Raw genomic sequence first — 24,755 nt, forward strand, 5'->3', positions numbered from 1 at the left:
GGGAGAGTAATTGCCTTATTAGGCGCATGGCCTGTCCCACTGTGCTTGGAGTGGGCCCCTTGAAGGGCTCCGTGCACCAGGATGTGCCGATGTCACAACGCCAATTGCGCCCATTTCCCACTGCCCCTCCTATTTGTCTGGAGCCACGGTGGCAGATCTCTGATCAACAAAGGCCAATCAAACTCGGAGATTTAACACGTACGCTTTCGCAACCAATATCATCCATAATAGAGGGTTTTTTTTTATTGTAAACTCGGAGATGTTAACGTTTCCAGTTTTATTTTCTGTAACCAGGTGAGATTCCGAGACCAGGATAAGTGACAATGGAGCAAATAAAATTGGAAATAGAATGCAGTAAGCTTGGCAAAATACACTCAATTTACAGCAAGAGTTGTTTTTTACATAGATCCAAAATGTGGGAATTATGCTTGCCGTGTTTAATGTGTTTTTTTATCTAATCGTAAGGGATCTGTGGGAGGGAAGGAATACATGTCTCCTGTAACAGGACAATATAGGGTTTTGGTAATTTGGAAACCCAGTTAGAATGATGTTTTCCCAAGTTCTTATCCAACAACAAATACACACAGGCTTACGGTGCAGAAAAAGAATGCCACTCCATCATTCGAACAGCAATACCGTTTGAGTATTTGCCTTCATCACAACGAACATTTGACAGGCCTTAAGCCCTATCGGGGTCGAGTCTCTTCGTCATCAAACTCGTAAAACTAACAGCCTTTCCACTGTAAGACATGACGACCATCAATCATGTGTGTTCAATTTTGTTATGCTTTCATTGTGGGGCTACTGTTTCCATGTGTGTCGTTTTCATTTTTCATTTGTACTCCTTGTGCCTTCCCTGCTTCATTGTGCCTGGCCTTGTGCCACCGTCGCACCCTCACTTTCATTGACAACGTTTAGCCTACAAACAGCGCTTACACTCAACACACTGTCATGGTAAGAAGCGTCCATCAACGCGTTGCTTGCATGCAAATCTCCTTTAGGCAACGGCAAGCTGGGAATAACCGATGGTGTTATTCACGCAACGAACGCGCATGATCTGCCTTGAAAACGGATCATGAAAAACAAAACTGTAGCGCACATTTCCCTACTTTAGCAACAGATGGCTCTCTGTCTGCCTGCCTCTGTCGTCTCCAGTGTGTCTGGTTGGTCTGCCTGTCCGTCATCGAGTGTGCCACCCGTGTCCACTCCCTCGTCCCATCCCCCTTGTTCCTTCCTCCATTGCGTTCAAGTAGCTCGCGCACGCAAACGCCCCTTTAGTGGCATTGTTCACGATGCTTCGCCAGATGTTTTGCTTTGTAGGAAAAAAAAAGTAATTTAGTTCGCTATTTTTTTTTATTGCTCTTCGCGAATGCCCGCGTCGGAGTTATTTGCGGTATTGTTTGCAGAAATTGGAACATTTTTATTGAGTCAAGAATACAGTAAGTTTTATTTGGTGTAAACACACTATGTGATGCACAGAGTTATTTGAAAATGTTAATTTTACTGTGTTTTAGTGAATGTTAAATATAAATTGGGTTATCGGTCCTACAGAAAAAAAAAAGATTTTCTTTGTAATGCGATTGCAAATTCCTCGGTAATCGGATAATATATTATCTCGAAACGCGCCAGTTGAAACAATTGGGAAGGTTTATTAAACCCCTGGCGCCTGTCTGCTCAGCAGTAGAAAAGGTAACGCCACTGGCAGGTCACGTGTGGTGGGGTAAAGTGTGGGCTACGCTTACCTCTTCCAAAGTGTTTCCGGCCAGCATGGAAGAGTAGGCCAAAACGCTCTTAGAGGTGCTCTCTGGAGCTTATATAGTGGAGGCCCCTTCCACCAATCGTGGCGTGAGTAGAGAATTACAGGGCAGGTCCTTTGTCTGCTCCGTATTCATGTTGTCTAGCAATGTCATACGCCTTCGAAGGAACTCTCATATAACATGTATTGCAAAATTATATACCCATCCAAATGTGCACGAGTGAATTGGGATGAAAACGAGCCCAGTAATTGTCACGATACATACCAAACTTATGTATGGCAAATTACGAATGCGTTCTAGCTCATCACTTTATATAAGATATTTTGCAAGCTGCATATTTTACATTTTATGTTCTTTTATTATTTATTTTACATGTTTTTTGTTTCTGTTCATGACCTGTGTGTGTGTCAAGGCTCGGCCACTGTGTGTGTACGTAGCGTGCTGTTCTCTACCGGTAAGAAATGGTCCCAGATACAGAGCTTTATGAGGCCCTGTAAAGGTTGCTTTACGTGTCTCCCGTTTAATAACGAGGATTTCAAACATGGCAACAGTAACCTTTAGAGGACAAATTGGCGGCACGTTTATGATCAAGAAATACTAAGCAACTTGTCACTCCTATAGTTGATGGCAAATGTTTGGTGGATGTTTAGCATGGTGAATTTAAATCTCAATTCCTACACCCAAACATATACTCATTTCCAAATTCATAGGCGTAGCTATTTATTTTGTTTAAATAAATTGAAAGCTAACCTAGCCTCTCATGTGCAGTTTTTTTTACTGGGCAGACACCATCAAATATTGGGCTGCCCATACGCCAAATAAATCCAAGAGTGTACCAAACTAACGAGACGTTTACAGGGCCTCATTCATGGAGATCATGGGATATGTGTGTGTTGTGCTGCTATTCCTTACCTAACCTTACCACAGGTGTTCTGCACGATACCTGTAGAAGTTGATGTACGTTCCTTTCCTGCTCAACTTTCCTTTGTTATACTATCCCTGAAGGGGGACAAAATAACCTCTTTTAGTTGAGTTAATGTATTTGTTAATTTACCAGAATATTTGCATCATCGTCTTCTCCAAGCCTGTAGAATGTTTGTGCCAAATGTTGCAAGAAACAGCTGAATTTCCCAGCTGCTTGCTGTGTCACCACATGCAGTCGAGAATCCAGTGCATGTGGGGGTTGCACTTGTCAGAGCACACGGCAAAGGGTTCATGCCACGTTGGTATCTGTGACCACGCGGATGCAGTGACGTCATTGCAGCAATGCGCTTGGACGTCGTGTCGCAGATACGTCGTCACGTTGTTATTAACGCCGTTACCAGATTGGCGTCGCCTCAGCCCCACACACTTGCGACGTGAAGCGGCGTATTATTGTATTGCCGTGGGTTGCATATGACGGGGATGTCCATTTATATGGGCTTTCATGCCGTGTTGATAAATCAAACATTTAGTTTAATATTTTTTTTCGTGACATTTATGAATACATTTTTTTTTATTCTCAAAAAAAATTATCTGTTAGCAGTTACAATGTTGGGCATCAACAACGAGTGGCCTGACCGCATTATGAGTATTGTTTACTTATGCAGAGGATAAGCTGGATACAAAAACTATCATTTGAAGACCGTGAAAGGGTCCTTGCCACTACCATATGCTAAACGTCAAGATTCATAAAAAAGCAGCTACTTAAACAAATTAACAACTGTCCCGAAATTGTTCATCAGCAGCATACACCCTCAGTACTTGACGTTGAGGTATCTCTCCCTCCAAAGAGTTTATCAACAAAATGTCCAATATGTCTGTGATTATTTGTCATGTGTCGCACCACTGGACAGCATTTTATACCGAGGTGAAACGAATCTATTGATTTTTGAATCAACTGGTGGCAGGGAATCAAATAGATGAGATTTTTCAGGTTGACACCTGTTGAACACATTCATATCACATGCAAGTGATTACATTGGATGTTGATGAGAGCAGAGCACCTTGCCATTCATTCATAAACTCATATCAGCAGCCACCAATATGCCCTCCTCACGCTATTTACCGGTATTGATAAAAATGTGTAAAGAATAACAACTTTCTTCTTCACGAAATATGAAGCCTTTTGTCAATCGCCTGCGAAATGAAACCCTTTCTCACACAGTGTCAGTTATGGGGGTTTGGTTGACTATACTTCACCATGCTGGTCAGTTGGACCAGTTCAGATATCACTGACCAGGAATTAAACTCAGCTTTCCAACTCAATAAAACAGTGCCGCTGACCATCTCATCACCACTCCACCCATTGTCTTAATATGGTGAATTAAATACACTGAAAACATTTATAGCAGGGAAACAATAGACTACTCTTTGTTTTTTTTCGGTAAAGTCACGAAGGTAAAAAATTAAATAAAATAAATGAAAACAACTGGATTAAATCACGACGTTTCGGGCGCAACACAAGCGTCGTGATTTAATTTAGTTTTCATTTATTTTATTTTTTACCTACGTGACTTTACCGAAAAAACCAAAGAGTGAATCCTTGCAGTCACGAAAGCTTCAAATCTAGAATTAAACAATAGACTTTGGCATGACTGACGTTGTACGCCACCTTAAATGTATGACCCATTTGTTCAAGGCTTTTCATTTTTTAAAAAAATGTCATGTTGCAAATCCTCAGCCCCAGGCATGGCCCAGATGGCATTGTTTTGGTGTCATTACAAAAGGCTCATCATCTTTGGCACCTCCCGCAGAGACTTTTCGGAGAGACATAAGTGTTACTGGAGGACGATTTCTGCACAATTTATAACCCCTATTTAGAATTGTGAGAGCAATTTACTAGACAAACTTTGTGTTTGGCACTTAATATATTTATAATATATATCTGTATGTGATGCATTTTGCTTTCACTCTGTACTGATGCCTGTCAAAAATAACTTATTCAGAGAGGCTTACACTACTACTGACATTCAGCAGATTAATGAGTCGGACAACTTTTTACTGATTTAACTCAGACGAGGCTTTTGTGTGTGGGGCTTAAAGATTAGATATAGGTTCAGGATTCTCAGCATTACATAAATTAATATTCGAGAGCCAGTCTGAAATCATGTAAACACGTTTTTACGGCACGCCATCACGGATTATAATGTTTAAAGTCCCGTACCAAGTGAATATTGATTGATTGCATTCTTTGATTGTTGTATATTTTATGTAGGGTATCGTGTCCGATTTAAGTTTGTGCAAGTTTATTTTATTTGTTATATAGATGGTCGCGTTTAGCCAGTTACCTGGGAGATCCGTGATGCGTGTGCTCAGCAACAACAAACCAAAGACAAAAACGTCAACATTGCAGAGAGTCAGTGCAGGGTTCTTAAAGAATCCTGCACAACTCACAAACGATAGGTGTTTAACGGTCATAACGAAACACAGGCGAGTCAGCAACAGTTACAGTGTCGTGAAAAGTAAGGTACAGGCGCACGTAAGCGCTTTATATTAGTCTAACGGCGATATGAAGACGTGCAAGTCGATAAAGACGGTGCAGATGTGTGGGAGCAAGAGGCGTCAGAAGAAGCTCGGTGCAGGTGCACGTAAGCCCTGTGTCATTTTGAATGTGTGTGTCATCTGGAGTGGACTTATTATCTGCAGTATCCATGTATCCATGTACATATATATTTACTGAAGTCGAATTGCAACGTGGTCATTAATTGACTGTGCTGTAAAACGCAGGCAATGCCATTCTTTTACCATGATACTGTAATGTGTGAAACATGAATGCTTGTCCAGGCATCAAACTGTTCAAGCCCTGTATACAGTAAAACCTTGGATTGCGAGTAACTTGGTCTGCGAGTGTTTTGCAAGACGAGCATTTTTTTAAAATAAATATTAATTTGATAAACGAGCGAGGTCTTGCAATACGCTTTGTCTGCCGAGCGTTACGTGATCACAACTGATAAACGAGTGCTTTGGATTACAAACACGTTTCCGGAACGAATTATGCTCGCAATCCAAGGTTTTACTGTATTTGGTGTTACATTTTAACGCATTGTAAGGTGGTGCTGTTAAATCTCTACATTATAAAATTAGATATATATATCAGTTCAACACGTAGGCTTAGCAGTAAACATATATACTGCTAGCCGGTTCAAATTTTACGAAGCGTGTACTTTATATGTTTTTACTGCTCACCACTTAATATTTTATATCGCCCTTTTGTGTGCACGCGTACTTGCACACGCTTCGTTCTCCTGCAGCTTGAGTAAGCGTCTCTCCGTGTGTCTGCAGAGCACAGCAAGAACGGGCAGTGCAAGAGTGCCGACTACATGAACCTGCACTTCAAAGTGAAATGGCTCTACAACGAGTATGTGCGGGACCTGCCGGCCATCAAGGGAGAGGTCCCCGAATACCCAGTGTGAGTAGTGTCCCTTCCCTCCTCCACTGTGGCTCTCGCCCACGCACCTGCTCCGCCACTGTGGAGGGTGGGGGGATTATGGCTCTTCGTGAGGTTGTGTATTCGTGCATGTGGTAGCGACTGGCATGTAGGGACATCCAAAGACGTGGGTTTCTTGGAGCGTCAGGACATCAATGTTAGGTGTGTTCGTTATGATCGCGAGATACTCACGGTTCACCCGGAACAGTCCCTCAATGTTCATTTGGATGATCCTTGTCCTAGGGCCTATCTGGCGCGCTGTCGTTGTTTGGCACTGAAGAGTGCCGTTGGCGTGGCTTGTGTTGTTGTTGCTCTGGAGATTGGGAGATCGATGATCGATGTTCGGTAGCCGCGTTGATGGCTTTCGTCGTGATTTCTCACTTAACAGAGTGGGCCACGTGAAGGCAGACATCTTCCACTCCTGCTCCACCACTACTGTCATCTAATGATAAACGGTTATGATTATTTTTATTTGCTACTTCCGCTAAATTCGTATCGCGCAAGGCTTCCACGAAGAGAGGCGCTAATGTTTCACAGTCGGCAGTAGTTTCACGGTTAGGGGTGATGTTTCTGCGTGTAATCCCAATTGAGTCATTTGCAGGAATATATTTTTTCGAATTTGGACCGTGACGCATGAACACAATGGCCTACCATGGCGCCGCCGCACATCAACGCAGAATATGATGGCACGATGTAATCAGGTGGTTCCATGCGGTAGTGTTACGTTAATGTACTAACCCAGGGGTCGGCAACCAAAATAACAAGAAGAGCCATTTCTTTCCAATTCGGTACAAAATTCAGTATTTCAAGAGCCGCAATGCATCTGAGTACATACTGTACATACTGTACATATTGTCAAGAAGCAGCCCGTAAAGAGCCGCATGCGGCTCCGGAGCCGTAGGTTGCCGACCCCTGTACTAACCTATCCCCTTCCCAGGCACGGTGTTAGAGTTTTGATTTACTGTGTAATTCTGTGTATGCATTTTCACGTATACGCTCGGTTTAATGATCTCCGATCGTTGCAAATAATCTGACAGTTGATCTGTTTGTCCCTGCTCAGCTCTCGGGGTATTACAATTGGCATGGTGTGTGAAGTGAAACAATGTCATGCACGACTAGACAGCACTGCCTGCAGTGTGCAAGATAGACTCTTAACATTAACAGTGGGAAGTCCCAGCAGCAGTGTTGGGTTCTGGAGCGCTGTCCATCTGCTAGATTTGCGGCAAAGGGGTTTCTGCTTGTAAAATAAATTGTATTTCAGAGCAATAATGTACAATTTCTATAGAATTAAACCCATATGCCTTCATATCTCAAAACCAATCTCTTTTCTGCCTTGATTGTCTTCATTTACACCTTAATCACCTTCATCACCTTCACCACCTTCATCACCTTCACCCATTGTCATCTCATTCTCTGTCTGCCTTTTGTACTTCTGCTCTTTACTCCGTCCCCTCTGGAAAAGTAAGTTCCTCTTCAAACAAATGACTTCCGTATGCCTGCCTCTCTCATATACACAATATTGAGATACCACATACGTGGAAAAGCAGTTGTCCTGTGGATAGAGTCATCCCTTCCATAGTAATGAGGGATATCTACCACTGGCTCAGGACCGTAAGCAGGGGATGAGCAACGCTTCAATGGTCATTTGAGCAGGAAATTACTTGCTTATTCTGATTGAGATACGGTGCAATGTAGACGCTTGATAAATTCAAATTGTATTCTGTTGCATGTAGGATATTGTGCTCTATGCTAGGAAAACATAAGTTGATCTGTCTTGTTTCTTTACCCATGCTATAGCACTGCCCTTTACAGTCCACAAAGCTAAATGGGGGGGATGTTGGTGTACGTGTGTTAGCGTAAGTATGTGTGCGGGGAGCGGAAGTGTAGCGGTTAGTGTGCTGGGCTGCAAACCCGGCGATCCGAGTTCGATTCCCAATATTGGTGACCAATATCTAAACTGGTCCTCCGTCTCCTCTAGGTTCACTCAGCCTCAAATGAGTACCTGGTGCAGTGTGTAAACATTGCTATTGGCGAGACAAAGGCAGCTGGGCGTGGTGTTGCCCATACCACCCTCTCGTGTGCCGTGCCGGCCTTTAGAGGTGCTGCTCGCTTGACAGCACTTTCCCCAACAGTGTGTGACAGGCTAGACGGGGCACCTTTGTCTTTGTGGGTGCATGTGGCTGCGCCTGCAGGTGGTTCGAGCCGTTTGTGCTGCAGTGGCTCAACGAGAACGAGGACGTGTCCCTGGAGTTCCTGCACGGCGCCCTGGAGCGTGACAAGAAGGACGGCGTAAGCCTCCCTCCCCGCCCGCGCTCCCCGTCGCCACCGCTCGGCTGCCACCGTAGTTTGCGGAATTCGCGGGCCGTGGCGCACAAACAGAGCTCCCAACATGCCGCGGGCTCCCCCCGCCCCTGCCCCCCCCCCTCCCGCCCCGCCACCCACCGTAAAAATGGGTCCACAGTCGCTGTTGCGCTCGTTACCGCAACTATTGTAATTCAGTTTTGTCTTCTGTGTCACGAGTCTCCGAAGCAACAGTAACTGATTATTGCATCCACTGAGCCTCCGCAGAGGCTGTCGAATGGCTTCAGAACCTTGATATCCACACGTAGCATTGCTAATTTCTCCGTGCCATATGAAGAAAGGTGATCGCTTGTACGTACATATGTTGAACTTCTTTCACACCGTACGTAGCCCACCGTGCTAATCGGAGGTGCGGGGGAAGGACAACAACAAAACACAAAAAGCAGTTTGTATTATTGATGGCATTTTGGGGACAATTAGTATAAGTATATATTTTTAAGAAGACTGAGTTACGCCTATAAATATGTTCGGTTTTATGCCAATGCGTATGGCAAATATTGTCCTTTGGTCAAGCAAATCATCTTCAACAGCGGTGTTTGTAATGTTTATGCAAATCTCTGTAAACTAACTACAGCATAATAAATGGAACCGCTTACTCACACAGACTAAAGAAAATACATCTTTATTACTTGTCCTACATATCAGTAGTTAGCTAATCTCTAACTACTTATATTTATAAATAGACTACTCATTAATGAAAGCCTGCCATTATTAATGTAAATGTAGATTATATTTAATAATAATATACATCACTTTGTCAAACCACTGTGAGATAGCAGCCTCCCCGCCATGTTGACCATGGGCGGTTTTACTGGACCTCACCGCTCAGGTTTGTGAATGTTATGCCCAGGGATCAATTTGGAGAACACTCGCCACTGGTCTGAGCCATGGCCGAGAATTGAACTCGGCTCACTGGGTTCACAGTGTAGTTTACGATCCACTGCAGCAACACTGCTCTCCATTGGTAACGTTAACGCAGCCGTGTACAATGCTCAGCATCAGCCATTCTCGGTCCACTGCTACATGACACTTTGCTCATGAAAATGCCATCCGCTCTCGCACGTGTCAAACCTTAATTGCCAACGCTGTGCCTCTCATCTCTTTATTCTGTCAGGTGCAGCATCCTCTATATTTGCAGCTCCTTTCATCTTGTGTAGCTGACCTTTTGCAATGCTTTTCTCGCTCGAGATTCATAAAAGACCATCGCTGTTATTGCTCGCTCGCCTTTAATGCTCGCTACGCTTTATTAACTGCTCAATCAAGCGCGTATACATGACTAAAGCCATGAGCTGTGCTACTGGCAAAGGAGGTCTCATAATGTGCTCATTAGGCTTCCAGCATTTGTCTCTTTCAGTTTTGTATTCCAAACATGGTTGGAACAAAGGTCCGTTTGAATCTCCTATTAAATTGCAACACTTACTATGTTTATTCACAATAAATGCAGGAGTATAAAACTTAAATAAGTTCCAAATTGATGTCTCTATTTTTATTTGGGCAGATTTTTTATTTCAATAAAAAAATACCCTTTAAAAAAAAAAGGGCGATTCATTCAAAACAATTTTACTTTTTTATTTTACTACTCCTGTCACCTACTCCAAATGTTGAGGTTATCAATGCAGTTTTTGTCCATGAATTGGTGACGGAGCCATGCTCATCTCCTTGCCAAGTTTTGAAACGTGATTTAATCTCATCGGCTGCCCAGGTTTGAATGCAGAATACCAACATTGTGGGGGTAGTTCGATATATTACACAATCACTGTCTCCCTCCTCATCCCCTACCCCCTTGAGGAATACTGCACTAGATGCTTCTCTCGCGGTATGCCCTACACTGAGTGACGCAATGGCTTTTTCTTTGTCTTCCCCCAACAGTTCCAGCAGACATCAGAGCATGCCCTCTTCTCGTGTTCGGTGGTAGATGTGTTCACGCAGCTCAACCAGAGCTTTGAGATCATCAAGAAGTTGGAATGCCCTGACCCCAAGATCGTGGGGCACTACATGCGCCGCTTTGCAAGGGTAAAACCCACCACTGCCTTTGGTGCCGAGTCAAGAGCCCACATGTCCATGTCTCAGTGTCCGTGTTGTATATTTATTCTCTCGGCTACAGAGATTTATCAGTAGCACTTGTGTTTGAGGCCCCATTCTGTGTATGTTTATAAAACACACTTTCCACCGACAGTGAGCGATTTCATATTTTCCTCTGTACGCACACTTAATTAAACACTTATTGAATTTGCAATTTCACAAATATTGTGTTTCTTGCCAGGCTTTTGATTTCTAAACCATGCAAATAAAAATGCTGCTCTCAAATTGATGATGCAATGTTAAAAAAAAGACACGATTCTGTAACAATATCTTCAAATAACGGTGCACGTACATTTGGCCCGCGTCCAGTTGTCCAAGCGACGTCGCAGAATTGTCCAGTCGCACAGCTTGCCCGGGGCTAGAGGACGGGGGGTGACTTCATATCAGTCACATTACGTATTTAATTATTATTAGCTTAATTAAATGTTTATAGAATTTACTTCATATTTATATTATTTATATCTATTTTCATTATGCGCACATTATATAATATATTTTTAATTTAGTCATTATTTAATCGTTGTTTAATTATTTTGGGATTCTCTGAGACACTTCTAATGCCATCCTGTCTGCGTTCATGTTGATGGTAACTGCATTGCTAAAGGAAATTTTTTTTTTTACTCATTTCAAAACAACTATTTTTAAAGCAGGGCATGTTTTTACCCACGTGGACGGTTACATCGTAATGCATGTTTTTGTGACTTGAGAAACTGTTTCAACGAGGAAAGGTTGTGCATTATTTCACCCGTCTTTTGTGTATCTTTCTCAGACTATCGGGAAGGTGCTGCTACAGTATGCTGATATCATATCCAAGGATTTTCAGTCCTACTGCTCCAAAGAAAAAGTGGTATCTATCCTTCCTGCCTCTTTAATCCAATGCTATCCTGGAACAGCGTTCATAATTGGGTTCCAGGGCGGCTTGGTAGACAGCACTCTATCAATGTGTTCAACTCTTATCTGCTCCATGCTTCTGCAGAGTTTGGAGTTCTAATTATATTTAGCTGGATTAATATAGCCACGTGGTTCAATGCAATTTCATATGCAGTCAATGTCTTGGCCTGATTAATATACAATGCATTCATTATTTGAACACAAGTCTAAATTAATGCAGATATTCGAAGTCCAGGATCTGTTGGGTGTATATAGTTATTGCAGGCATGCAGCCCCTCATTTCTGTATCTGCCCTAAGCACTTACAATGTATGACGCATCGAGAACAGTTGAAGAAATATACACACAAAATACATCAACAGAGCCCTGTTTGTCTCTCCACGTTTTTTAATTCTATCGCCCTATGGGTTTTCCAGACCATTTGCCAGTGAGATGCAAAATGTTGAAACTAGTCCAGGCTTTTCTTGCTTAAACAAATGGTACTGGATAATATGCTGGAAAGGCCGTAGGGGAATTCGACTCAGACATCTTGTTTTTCTGCGTAGACAGACGAGCGTCTGTTCGATGTATTACCCATAATACCACACAACAGCATATCAAACATACAAATTACTTCCGTTTGGAAATGTTCACAGTCAATTCACAGTGTATGTCTTTTGTTTCATGTCCAGCCATGCATCCTGATGAACAACATCCAGCAGCTGAGAGTGCAGCTGGAGAAGATGTTTGAAGCCATGGGTGGCAAGGAGGTACGTGCCACCTAGCTGCACTGATCGTCTCTCTCCAATGGGCGCCAGTGGCTCTGGAGGATTGACTGTTGCGCGATGTGACTTCATGTTGTGCAGCTTCGCGTCTCTCCACGTAATGGCAGCTTTGTGTCCCTACGAAGCGAGGTGGTGTATTGCACACGTGCTGGTGCGTTGAATTTGCCCATCGAGGCGCCCAGTGTTGTTAGATGTAAAATATTCTCCCACGATTTTGGGGGGAGGGATTTTTGGTCATCAGAGAAGTGTGGTGGAAAGTAACGGATAGAATTTGTAGGCAGTTTTTTTTACGTAACCAGAAAAAAAGAACGATGTTTGTTTCAGTGATATGGTAAAAATAGAATATGACACGTAATAAAACTACTTAATAATGTATATTCTTAGTTCTTTCGGTAAAGTCACATAGAACAAAAAAAAAAGATAAAATAAAATTTTTATTATAAAAAATTTACAAAAATACTTTGTAATGTATTGCTGATTCAATATAAAGTCCTCATATTAAACTATAAAGTTGGAATTATCTTAGTAATACTCCATTATTCAGACCTCGAGTCATAACCAAGGCATCGTATTTGAAGAGGAGCTGCCCTTAAACTATAATGACACCATCTACATCTGCCAACTGCTTGTCTCCTCCCTGGCTACATTCAGTATTCACACGTTCCTCACCTCTCACCTTGATTATAATCACTCTCACTAATGCCCTTGCAAAATCTCGCCTCTAAACTCGAGCTGATATCCAGAAAGCCGCTGCCAGACTTCTCATCCATGCCACTAAAAATAGTCGGTGGCTTCCTTCTCAAGCAAGCTTTGCGGTGGCCGTGGCGGTGGCAGTGTTGATCTCGCATGCCACCGTCGGCTCGTTCCATAGAATCACCACTGCTCACTTGCCATGCAGTGGCGTTCGTTTTCACAAACCTGCAGAGATGGAGTGCTTCGTTAACCACCAGCTTAGGGTTTGCACACAACCAGCCAACTGCGGCCCAGATGCTCTGACTACTTCTCCACCAGGCCACAAGCACCGATAAAGCCTCACCAACTTTGCATGATGCGTCACTTTTGCCTCCAATTATGATCTTTGTAATTTAACTTGATGCTATTTATTCTCTTGCATATAAATTACGGTGGTCACCCTCAAAACTCCTTCTTTTGCACCATGTCTTGACCATCTGGTGTGCCTTTCCCTCTGCGCTACATCTCCCCCCTTTACGCCCCTTCTGTCCCTCTTCCTGAGTTGCTCCCCACCAGGCTCTCCTCACCAGGCCTGATGTTCCCTCTCGTGTGTACTCTCTTGAGATGTAACATATGTTATGACTTCGTAAAAAAGATAACGCGTAATTGCTATGTGCAACTGGTACGATATGCACGTGAACGTGCGTCGGTATGCATAGTCGTACAACGCGCGATTGCAGGCGCTTACCGAACTGTGCACTCTGCAATATTAACACACATTTTGCAAAAATAATATTTTGGTAACTACCCATTAAATGTGTGCCGTCACGTAACTCTTAAAGCTTATTGAGTCACTCGCGACGATGTCACCCGGAGTGAACGATGTGGCGCGCACTGTCACGCACCATTCTTGGAGTGTCACGCCCCGCCTAGATATGTGGGGCACTCTTTGGGCTTACGTGCGGCACATCGGAGAGTCATTTCAGTTTTCATTTAATCTCTTATCCAAAAGTATTTTCCCGGAGGAAGTGAGGTGCACCAGCTGCCCATGCCAGTTTGCGCTATTATTCATATAAAACGAGAGGCTCAGGGTTCATGCAGGTTGCATGGCCCAACCAGACAGTGCCTTTGAAATGTTACACCATAGGGAGCTTTTTGTGATCACAGAAAAGGTAAGTTTGTCAAAGGATGACTTTCCATCATGCAATTATAATACAAATGTTTTTACGTATTACCATCATTGTGGTAACTTTGCTCTTACCAGCCCTCAAAGGACTTCATATAAGTTATATTCTGCCTTTTGTATTGCTATATAACACCATTAATCAAACATTTTTATTGCATAAAAACATTACCTCTATAAAAAAAAAAGAGATGTAAACTGGTGTTTTCAACTTTCACAACAAATGGGGGAAAAAAATCAAAGGAAGTAGATATTTCAGTATTTCTTGTCTGCATTTCCTTTTGGCTTAAGCACTAACTCGTGTATATTTGTGTGTTTTTCTGTGTGCATCTGAGAGTCGGTTTGCATACACATCTGGATGTCTGCTTGCAGTTTGCAAAAAGCAATTGTTATAAAATCTGCTGTATAGTAACAAAGAAACGCGATTAAAGATAATAGGCCCATAAATAGCCCCCCACTGCATCGTCTGCTGTGTGGTGTGTGCGATGTCTCATGCTGCATCGGCATTTCGTGTTTGCTGTACGTTGCTTTTAACACACTGCTCCTTGTCCTGTCTTTGTCTCTGTCCATCGGGGGCCTTTCTCAGGAGGTGAAATCCGTGCTGTATGGAATTGATAAGGTCTCTACCTCTCTGGCCCTGGCCACCTTAGTCTTGCACGCCCCGGATACAGCTGAGGCGTAGTCACACAAACCCCACTTTGTGAAAGCTTGCATTTTTTTCAGATGGTAAGAGTAGATCCATATTGGAAAATTGTAGTTTACAATCATCGATTAATAAGATAGATAATTGTAAAATGTCCTTCCAGTTGCTGGTTGGAACTGATTCACCATTGCTCTTCCAGTAACCTCCAGCCATGGACTGCACACGCTATAGAATTAAAGCACAAGTGCTTCCCTACCTGGGATACTTGAAACAAGTCCAGCGTTACTTCCTGGGAAAATCAATAATTCAGCATTAATCTAGGGCAGTGGCTCCTAACTCGCATAGCAAATCGAACGTGACACATCTGCATACAAACTGTTAGCAACACAGTTTGCATGGAGATGCTTCCCAGAAGCCCACTGTGGACTCAAGAGATCTTAAATTGTACCAAAAATATTGTTTTGTTTCTGATAATGCAGAAGGAGGAACCAATTTGATGACTTTTAACATCATTGCTGTGTGAGCCATCTCCAGATGTGCTCGTGTCCAGTAAACAATACCACGACTAGATTCCCAAGCAGTGTAATCACTATTAATCATACCCTGATCAACTGGCAGGTCACTTAACATGGTACTTATAGCTTCTAAATTTCAAGACACATTAACTTACACCCCATGAAGTCTCTTCAGTGAGACTTAAGTGGCCATTACGTTAAGTTACATGCATTAAGTGATCGCCAGTGTGAGCCCAGTCTGAGAGAGAACCCCACTACAGCAGGTTAGAATTGTGAAGCCCTTGTTGTAAACAGAAGCGTGCACGCACTTGCGTGCCATTTTATGATCCACGGTTGGAGAGAAAAATGCAGCGCAAAGTAGTGGGTGTGAGAATGCCGTTTGCTTCTCAGTACTCGAGAACCTGCAATAACAACTACATTGCCTTTATAGATGATTTCCCTTCCTAAAGTTCACTTTTCCTTCCTCCTCTTCCTTCCAACATTAATCCCCACGACCCCATGCACTGTGCACTCGTAGTGGGGATGATGTCGATAGTGGCACATGGTGGAAATTTTTTTGTTTCAGCAAAGTCAGAGTACTTTGACGTAATGCGATAAAAGCGTGGGTAGGCCGTAAGTTAAAATAGTGTGCTGGCGATATATAAACCTTTGAGATAAAACAAATAATATAATTGAATATTGTTTTGTACCAAATATTTTCTTTTTATTGAGTAATATTGCATTGCTGTCTTAAATAATTTCTATCATAATAGAAGCAAAACAGGCTTACATTTTATTGTTCTTCAATGAGGAACTTCAGGTATTGTTTCGATATTTAAATTATATTTTTCCCGCACCTCCAATTAACAGAAGTTCAACATACATTATTTATACTCTTTGGTTCTTTCGGTAAAGTCACGTGTGTATACAATTAAATACATTCTTTAAGCTGAAAGTGTCTATGCAGTTTCTGCCCAACGGTACAATGTGAGAGAAAAAAATCAGTTACATCACTGCATAGGATGGCATGCCACAGCAACGCTCCACAAAAGACATGCACGGCACTTTTCCAAGCATTTTCATCTCAAGCAACGCTGAATAGTTTTAAGGAGAAATGGCAGTGAATGTGTGCTGCAAGGTCAAACAGGTTGCATACTGACACTTGTACTGCTACACTTACTCATGGTATATACCGCGTACACTGTACACATTCAGTGCGATCTCTACCTGTGTAAGTTAAAGAATATTCACACACTGAGTATGTGGTGTATTTACTGCTACATTAGTTTGCACATCTAAACATACACACGCGCACTCTGGGTTGAGTGTAAACTTTACGTACCTGCCATCATCATTTTCCCGCGTTTTGCTTCAGGGTGGTGTTGCATACTGTCTGTACAAGGTAGCTTCATAATAATTGGGTAACATTTCCAGCACGGGGGGGGGGGGGAGGCTTCGTGTGGTGCGTCGATGCACAGAGCCATTAACTACCCAGGGCTGCAGAGCAACATAGAGCCTTCGCTTGACACGTCTTGAACATTATTTGTTTAAAGATACACTACATATTTTCTCATTATTCTTTAGGTTATTGAGGGGGGATTTTTTTTTATACACTTTGAAGCTACTTTGTACGATATATATGAGGGGTGGTCAGACTGCTTTGTTATTATGAGGACATGATACTCATAATAGCAACATTGCGTTAGCTCTCATTTAAAGTACTATCTCTGTGCACTAGTGTTGCAGTGGAATAAAGATGACTTTTAAAAAAACATTAATGTCCCTGCACACTTTTGATGTTCTTTTCCTAAATGTTGTTGACCTCCTTCATATGTACGTGTGTGTATTTCCACCCATTAAATCTCGCCATAATGTTGTGAGATGTGGCATTCATCATCTGTCCTTTGTGCACGCCCTGTGTCCTCTTTGTCACTAACGGTGCCCTTGAATCCACATGTGAAAGTACCATGGTGATGCATGGCTAATGAGTTTTTTAATTCGTGGTTATTCGTAATCTCTTCATCGATAGGCTTAAGAGAAGAGCCCTTCCATTCAATGGTGTACCCTGCAAACCACTCCCGACACCGCCATTCAGAATTTATATTTTGTAAAGGCATCGGATATGTTTTGGCTGTACGTGGGCATGGGACAATGCTCGTGGTAGTATATCTGTTAATTAAAAACAGCTTATTATGTTACGCTTTGGCTGACCAACACGATCACAATTGCATACGTGGCTCAGAGCATATGTAATAAATAAAAAAACGCGTCGACATTCTAAATATCGCCTGTGAGCGGCGTGTGTTTTAATCGTCCCTTTTGTTTGACAGTTGGACTCGGAAGCCAGCGACAACCTGAAGGAGCTGCAGGTGAAACTCAACAATGTCCTGGATGAGCTGAGCCGTGTGTTTGGCATCAGGTACCGTATCACGAATACATTTGACTCACCATTGTCTCGCCTTTTGTGTACCACTTATGAAGCATTCGACTGATGAGAAATTAGCGGAGTCATTCCAGCGCTCACAAACAAAGGCCTACGTTTTAAATGTATTTATTTATTTGAAATTAATCAAAAACTACTTATAAATATGGAACAGCCACACTAAGGTGATATGAATAACAAACCAATATACACATTCAAAAAGAAATCGGACAGGTTGACCTTCTTTCACCGTTCAAATGTGGCAAATTTTGACCGCGACACCGGCAATCAGTAGCCTACTCTTGCGAATGAAGTCCCGGGATATTTAATGTCCACTGTGTAGCAGACGACTCGTAGTGTTTATTACGGTGAATACCACACCGCAGTATTAACCAGAGCGGCTGCTGGATTCGAACCGTGAACCTCCGCAACAAGCAGCAAACGCGGTACCGCTGAGCCATGTCACCAGAGTTGTCTCGATGTATGTGCACGTGTACATGCACCGTTATATCTGTGGATCACCGTACATGTTTGTTGTGTGCGTCTCTGGAGCTGTACCATGGAGCGGTAGTGTCGCAGTTGGCGAGCTGCACTACGAACCTGGTGACCCGAGTTTGATTCTCGCTCATGCCCAACACCAGTGACGATTATGTGAATCGGTCCTGGGCCTCCCTTAGGTCGACTCGGGCTCAAATGAGTACTTGATGCGGTGTGTAAACATCGCCACTAGGGAGACAAAGGTGGCCGGGCGTGGTGTTGGCCACCCACCCCCTCGTGTGCCGTTCCGGCCTTCATTGGTGCTACTCGCTAACAGCACTTGCCCCAAGAGTCTGTTAAGGCTATACGGAGGAATCTTTGTCTTCGTACTGACTGTATATTGGCGTTCACCTCCGTTTTACCCCAGCTTCATGCCGCATATCGAGGTGAGTGTCAAGGCAATGGGAGAGTTGCTGAGCCAGGTGAAGGGACCCGGCAACATGCTGTCGAGTGCTCGCAACACGGCTGCTCAGGATGCTGACATCATGCTGCGGCCCCTCATGGACCTGCTGGATGGAAAGTAAGTGCTTTGTAAAGTAAGTGTGCTTGTTAACGCAACTGACCATGCCCCGAAACAGCCTCCGCTTGTCCTTACCCATGGCACTCGCATCGGGCCTTCAGGAAAGCAGTCGGCAAGGGTGTTAAACACCGGCTAAAAATAATTGATCACCATTTTTTATCAACATTCCATGCCATTCGAAATGGATGTCAATTATCTCGGTATGTAATATATCTTATTCATCACCAATTCTTCTCGTGTTATCTGGGCGCTGTTATGTTCTCTCAAAATAGTTTTCTAATTGAACTGCTATTTCATTATCCTGCCTACCACTTATCTCTTGCACACACGCAATGCTTTTCTGTCCCTGTCACAAACTCTATGATGGTATGTACACACCAATTAACACTCGCATAATGTCTGTTACATGCTCATTCTATATGCCCATTGGGGCTGCAGTGGTATAATTCTTAGTTAACACGTTGCTCGCCAGTTCCATTACGTTTTCCATCACAGCAGTTGACACAATGGAGCAGGTTTCTCAGATACCGCTGCCGTTCACCCAGCAGTATCAATGGGAACAGCGCACAGTCCATCGGCCAGTCGCGTGTGGTGTGGAAAGGGTGGCTGCACCCATCCAACACGTTTGGTCAGTGTGGAAGTGTAAAGTTGAAAGGCCTCTGTGTAAGTATATGAGTCTATATGTGAGTCTAAGGGTCTCTGTGTGACTCGATGTGTATCTGTGTGTCTTCGGGTTTCTGTGTGAGTCTATGGGTTTTTGTGTGAGTCAGTGGTCTCTGAGTCTGTGGGTCTCTGTATGAGTCAACGGCTCTCTATGTGAGTCTATGGGTCTCTGTGTGAGTCTATGGGTCTGTATGTGATTCTGTGGGTCTCTGTGTGAGCTCGTGTCCAACATGAGCATTTTCTGAAGGCACGAGTGAGATTCAGTCGTTGTGCCTGGAAGCCAGCAGCTGGAATTACAACTTAGATATTGATTTATCGCTGCTTCTCAATTCGTATCCATTCAGACTCTGTGATATTCCCTGATTATTACACCCATTCACGCGTTTATTTGTGCTGTCTATGCGAACTCCCATCTCTCCCCCCGCCCCGCATTGCCTGCCAGCCTGACCTTGTTTGCCAAGGTGTGCGAGAAAACGGTGCTCAAACGTGTGCTGAAGGAGCTGTGGAAGATTGTGATGAACACCATGGAGAAGCTCATCGTGCTGCCCCCTCTCACCGACCAGACGGTGAGTGTGTGAGCGGCTGCCGGCGCCGTGGGGGGCGAGATTCCGTGACACGGCCCCCCACTTGGGCCGTGTCGCGGTGCCTCCGATGGCGTCGGCGTTATTGTCGATAACTGCAGTGGCAGATTGTGTCAGAGTGATAGTGGTGATAATGATAATCATGATCGGAGCATTCTATGCAAATTACAACGTGATCAGTAATGAGGTGACGTGCCTTTGATACTTCATGTTTTCAGCTTGACTGGTTTTGTGTGGTTGTGCACATCATATATAGCTACGCAATTAAAACCCTGCTACCTATGTTGCAGTAATCGCAAACACCACCACATACTCGCATTCAAGTGACCTACAGTCCTGTTAATTCGCAGGGAATATTTTGAAGTAAAAAAAAAAGCTGATGAGAATAACATCCTGTTTTTATTGACTTTTTATAACTGTTTATCACTATTATAAGAACATACCATTTCCCTCCACATTTGTAAACATGCGTTTAGAGTATTTGGCCGCTGTAGATTTCTACTTGATGAGCCACTTCATTCAGTTATTTTTTTGGCTCGGTCACTTCTGAAAAGGGATACATCGCTTAGTGGGCCTTACCTAGTAAAATAAAAACAATTGTTTATAGTTTTAATTAATTGTAGTCATGTTCCTTCCAAATTTTGAATATGTTCTATTTCTATTCCCTGCAGTCACGAAAGCTTTAAATCCAAATACATGTTCTATTTATCACGAACAATCATGTCAATTCCATATTTGGTATTTGCACCATTCTTACAGTGCAAGGAAATCGTACTCCTGTGCGTAACCCAAATTGCGTAATACTTGGGTAACGTTTCAAGTTCGAAACATTACCCTGAAACTACTGAAATGGTATTACAGCGTAGCAACAATTGCCCCCCCCCCCCCCCCCCCCGTACTTGCAGGCCAATGCCCATGTGCAGGCCAGTGCTGAGTCGCCTTGCGCCACACAGGGACAGCTGCCACTGGGTGGGGGGGGGGTCCCCTTCACATGTTTAAGATGGGATGTGAAGTCAGGAAATTTGAATTGCCGAGGCACTTGAGTGAATGCCATATGGATGCAAATATTATTATTAACGTTATTATTGCGCTGCTTCATGACTCCTACCGATCCACACTAAGCAGTGTGGTGTTTTAGGTTGCTACATGAGGTTACATGAACAGATTTCGATGTTTTAGCGATGTCATAATCATCTCAGGGTTGACAATCACAATTTTGCTGCACTTTGGTTTCAATGCAAACGCACGCGCCATGCTGGTTACTTACATATGTCATTTTCTTTGTTTCTTCTTAAATGGCTCTTGAACGGTGTTATGAATGGCAGATGATAGTAAGTACAACCATGCTGGGTGTGTATAAGCGTTGCTGCTGTTGAATGGTTGTCGGTGCTCCGTTGTGTAGTGTTTTGGCGCTATGTTGTGTACTGCTGTGGCCTGGTGCGCGGTTCTGTGTATGCCCAAAAGTCTTAACTCACTGTGTACATTCATACACAATTTTTATGATGTACAATATCAAATCCTGTGCTCCCCTGAGCTATTTATATTGAGTGTACGCCATACACTTTATACACTTTTTGTCCTTTTTAACATTTTCCTGAAGATATTTGTAAAAATATTGACTTAACTTGCAACATTTTGCAGGTTTTTGGAGCAAGAAATTTGCGATCTCTTTATATCATGGATGGATGATGCTCGGCTTTGAGGGCCTAGTACCTGCCCATCTTTAAATGATGTGTGCATTAATTTGCAATTAAATGCATGTTTTTATATGAATAAATGAATAGAACTTGCCCTTTGAGGCATACAAATACATTGTACACTTAAGGCCATAAAATTTAAATATATGTCAAAAGTATGCAGTTAGTGTTTTTACCATTGCCTTTAAAATTCCTCAGTACTATGCAAATGGTGACCGATTTGAAGGGCAATATTTGACGGCAAGGCACGTTTTTTGTCACTCCGACTATTTGTGCAACTTTTGATATTTGCTCCAAAAATGTGGAAAACTTTGATTGAAGTTGCCGCTTCTTCAGCTGGTTTGTCTGAGGCCTAGTTTGAAGCTTGCTGCTTCTCCTGCTACTGCTCTCGTGGCTACTGTCTGTTGGGATTGTGCAGCTCAGCTGTGAGAAACCACCCCCTCGTCCTGTCTCCCCGTCGGCCCCTCTCACCTGCGCTCCATGATTTTCCTCACCACCCCCCCACCCCCTCCTCAAGTGCACCAAACTCTTATGAATATTGCTGCCATTTTGGCCTTAATGGACACACAATTGAGTTATTTGCTATGTTTAATGAGATGTCAAAACGAGCATCGGCGACTGGGAGCCCCGTGGGTCTGATGTTACATTTCCACGCTCCGTGAGCAGCCACGCTTGTGAATGTTCTACCCGTGCATTCTGAAAGCGCTCACTCTGTCACTCAGACCATTCGGAATTCAAATAAATTATATTCTAAGAAGTGTCTCTATGTCAACACCATTCATAATAACACATTTTAGAACTTATCTTTGGGTCCACTAGCATGCGCATACCCTGCTGGTTTGGCGATATTTAGCAGAACAAATTATCTTTTATTGTTCAACGTTCAAAAATAATGAATACACCATGCTCATGAAGCAACTTGTAAAATAGCAGTGTTGAATACAAGTCAGGCTGAGGACTACGAAATGCAAATATAACGATCAAAATGCAATATACAATTATATTTTGCTGGGACACTTTGCAATAAAACTGCTGTTATTCGTATTATAAAATGCATATGTTCGGAGCATCTCAAACTACCTTGTGTGTTCAATGCTTTCTGTGTACAGAAGCGTAATTGCTTGATTAATGGGCTCGAGACATGTCGTTATGCATGGAACATACTATGCATCGTTGCGGGTAAATGTACTGCATGGAACATTTTTTTCTCTTTAACATTTTCGATGACTTTGCTGTTGTGTTTATGTTCATACGAGTTATTAATATTTGTGTCGCTACATATTTAAGTACATTTATGGTATTCGCTAAGTTTAGTCATTTATGAGTAAGGTACGTTCGTCGTAAGTTGACTGTAACGTGCACAATGTGGAGTAACAGCCAAGCGGTGACGGTCTAAATGTGAGGAATATGACGCAGAGCTCAATTATGCCAAGGTGGTAGAGCAATATAGAGGATTTGTAAACGCGTATTAAAGAACGCATATAACTGTGACATCTTTATTACACATTTGTATTTGTGAGATAGTTCATGGAAATATATTGAAGTCCACCTATGCTTAACCAAATGTGAAAGAAAAAAAATAGTCTGAAAATTAAGCACATAAAGATTATTTTTAAAACATTATGTAGCTTCTCGCAAGAGGCGATATAATCAACCTTACCTCTGCTTTCGCATGACCGTGCTTATTTGAGGCAGGCGAATGATGTTGATTTGCAACTGGGAATATGACATGCTCAATGTCTTGCCTTGGCTGGAGGCGCAGGTGCATTGATGTTTAAAAAAACATTATAAATGTAACATTTTGTTTAGTAGCTACGAAAGATCATCGCCAAGGGCATTGTCTTGGAATGTCTCTGGCCTCACCTGAACACATCCGAACACAAGTCTCATACATGTGTGATGACATCAATCTGGATATTAAGAATGTCAATGACGATTTGCTTCATTACATTGTTAAATATTATGATTCTGAACGTAACATGACGCCTTGCATCATTCCTTCGCATTATTTGAATTCCCAAAAAAGGAAAGGTAAAAATTCATTTTGCCAAGGTGTGCTAATATCCTGATATTCTTGAAATGTAGACTGAAGCCGAAAATGTTATTTTTATAATCATAATTTGTAAACACTACTTCCACACAGAATAACTTTTCTATTAGCAATTTTCAGGCTTCATTTTGAAAGAACCACATCATTTTGCAATTATATATATGTATGTGTGTATAAAAACAAGCAGTGTCAGTGTGAAAAGACCGGCTTAGGTCTAATTCAAAACATATTTACAGGCTGATAATGCTCTGTTGTACTGCACAAGCACATGTGGCCTGGAAGTTTGTGCTATTCTTTACAGTAGTTTGATAGTCATCTTTGGGGTGTTTTCAGTAGCTCGCTCAATTCGATTCGATTGTCCATGCTGCATTATTTTCTCTCGGCTAGCGCCTGCCTCGTGAGGTGAACATGCGTCTCAGCAGAGTGGCATAGCATTGCACTTGTTTTTACACGTGAAAATTACAGTTTGATGCCTTGGAGTTGTTTATTCGACTATTACACTGCAGTTGTGTATTAATACTGTGTTTCTTGAAGGCCAGTTTTAAAATTGTGAATAATGTACATTTGAAAACACTTTGGTATTTGAGTGCTTGTTTTCCCTTACGTATAAGTTTCTGCCAATTTCTTGGCATTTTTTTTTCCACACAACATTATTTTTCTTCCCCAAACACCTCCTATACTGTATATTTGAAATCAGATTTCTATCTTGATAAAGGGCCTTTGCCAGAAACACATATGACTCTGAAATGGTAGCGTTTTTATCACAAATCTGGTGACCTATGGCATCAGAGGTCGTATGACTATTTTATTCTCCTTAGTAGTTCTGTGGTCGTATGCCTGTGGTGGATCTTCAGTGGCTGGGATTTTCGTATGCTGTCTGAGTTAATTCCTCACGGTTTGAACAACAGGAAACTCTTCGTGGTGATGGTGGTGGTGACTGCTTTGCTCTTGGCACACAAAAAAATGGCGGTGCTTTTTTGCCGAACGTTTTCCTTGCAATAGTGTGATCTTGTCTGCGTTTTCCTCTCTGA

General features: G+C 42.6%; 1 protein-coding gene across 5 annotated transcripts in view; it reads left to right on the forward strand.

The window, feature by feature from the left end:
- The window catches only part of UNC13B (unc-13 homolog B), a 176,022-nt gene that overhangs the window by 137,835 nt on the left and 13,432 nt on the right, over nucleotides 1-24,755 (forward strand). For 4 of the 5 annotated variants that reach the window (XM_078862355.1, XM_078862357.1, XM_078862358.1 and 1 more), the window contains 8 exons: nucleotides 6,021-6,147; nucleotides 8,358-8,454; nucleotides 10,396-10,539; nucleotides 11,378-11,455; nucleotides 12,170-12,247; nucleotides 17,585-17,673; nucleotides 18,581-18,733; nucleotides 19,839-19,962. In XM_078862355.1, the coding sequence (XP_078718481.1) occupies nucleotides 6,021-6,147; nucleotides 8,358-8,454; nucleotides 10,396-10,539; nucleotides 11,378-11,455; nucleotides 12,170-12,247; nucleotides 17,585-17,673; nucleotides 18,581-18,733; nucleotides 19,839-19,962 (890 nt within the window). Of the gene's footprint in view, nucleotides 1-6,020; nucleotides 6,148-8,357; nucleotides 8,455-10,395; nucleotides 10,540-11,377; nucleotides 11,456-12,169; nucleotides 12,248-17,584; nucleotides 17,674-18,580; nucleotides 18,734-19,838; nucleotides 19,963-21,302; nucleotides 21,722-24,755 lie in introns of those variants that run through there. The other variant, XM_078862360.1, reaches the window with a different exon arrangement.

Source organism: Lampetra fluviatilis, chromosome 13 (assembly GCF_964198595.1).
Source record: "Lampetra fluviatilis chromosome 13, kcLamFluv1.1, whole genome shotgun sequence".
NCBI lineage: Eukaryota > Metazoa > Chordata > Hyperoartia > Petromyzontiformes > Petromyzontidae > Lampetra > Lampetra fluviatilis.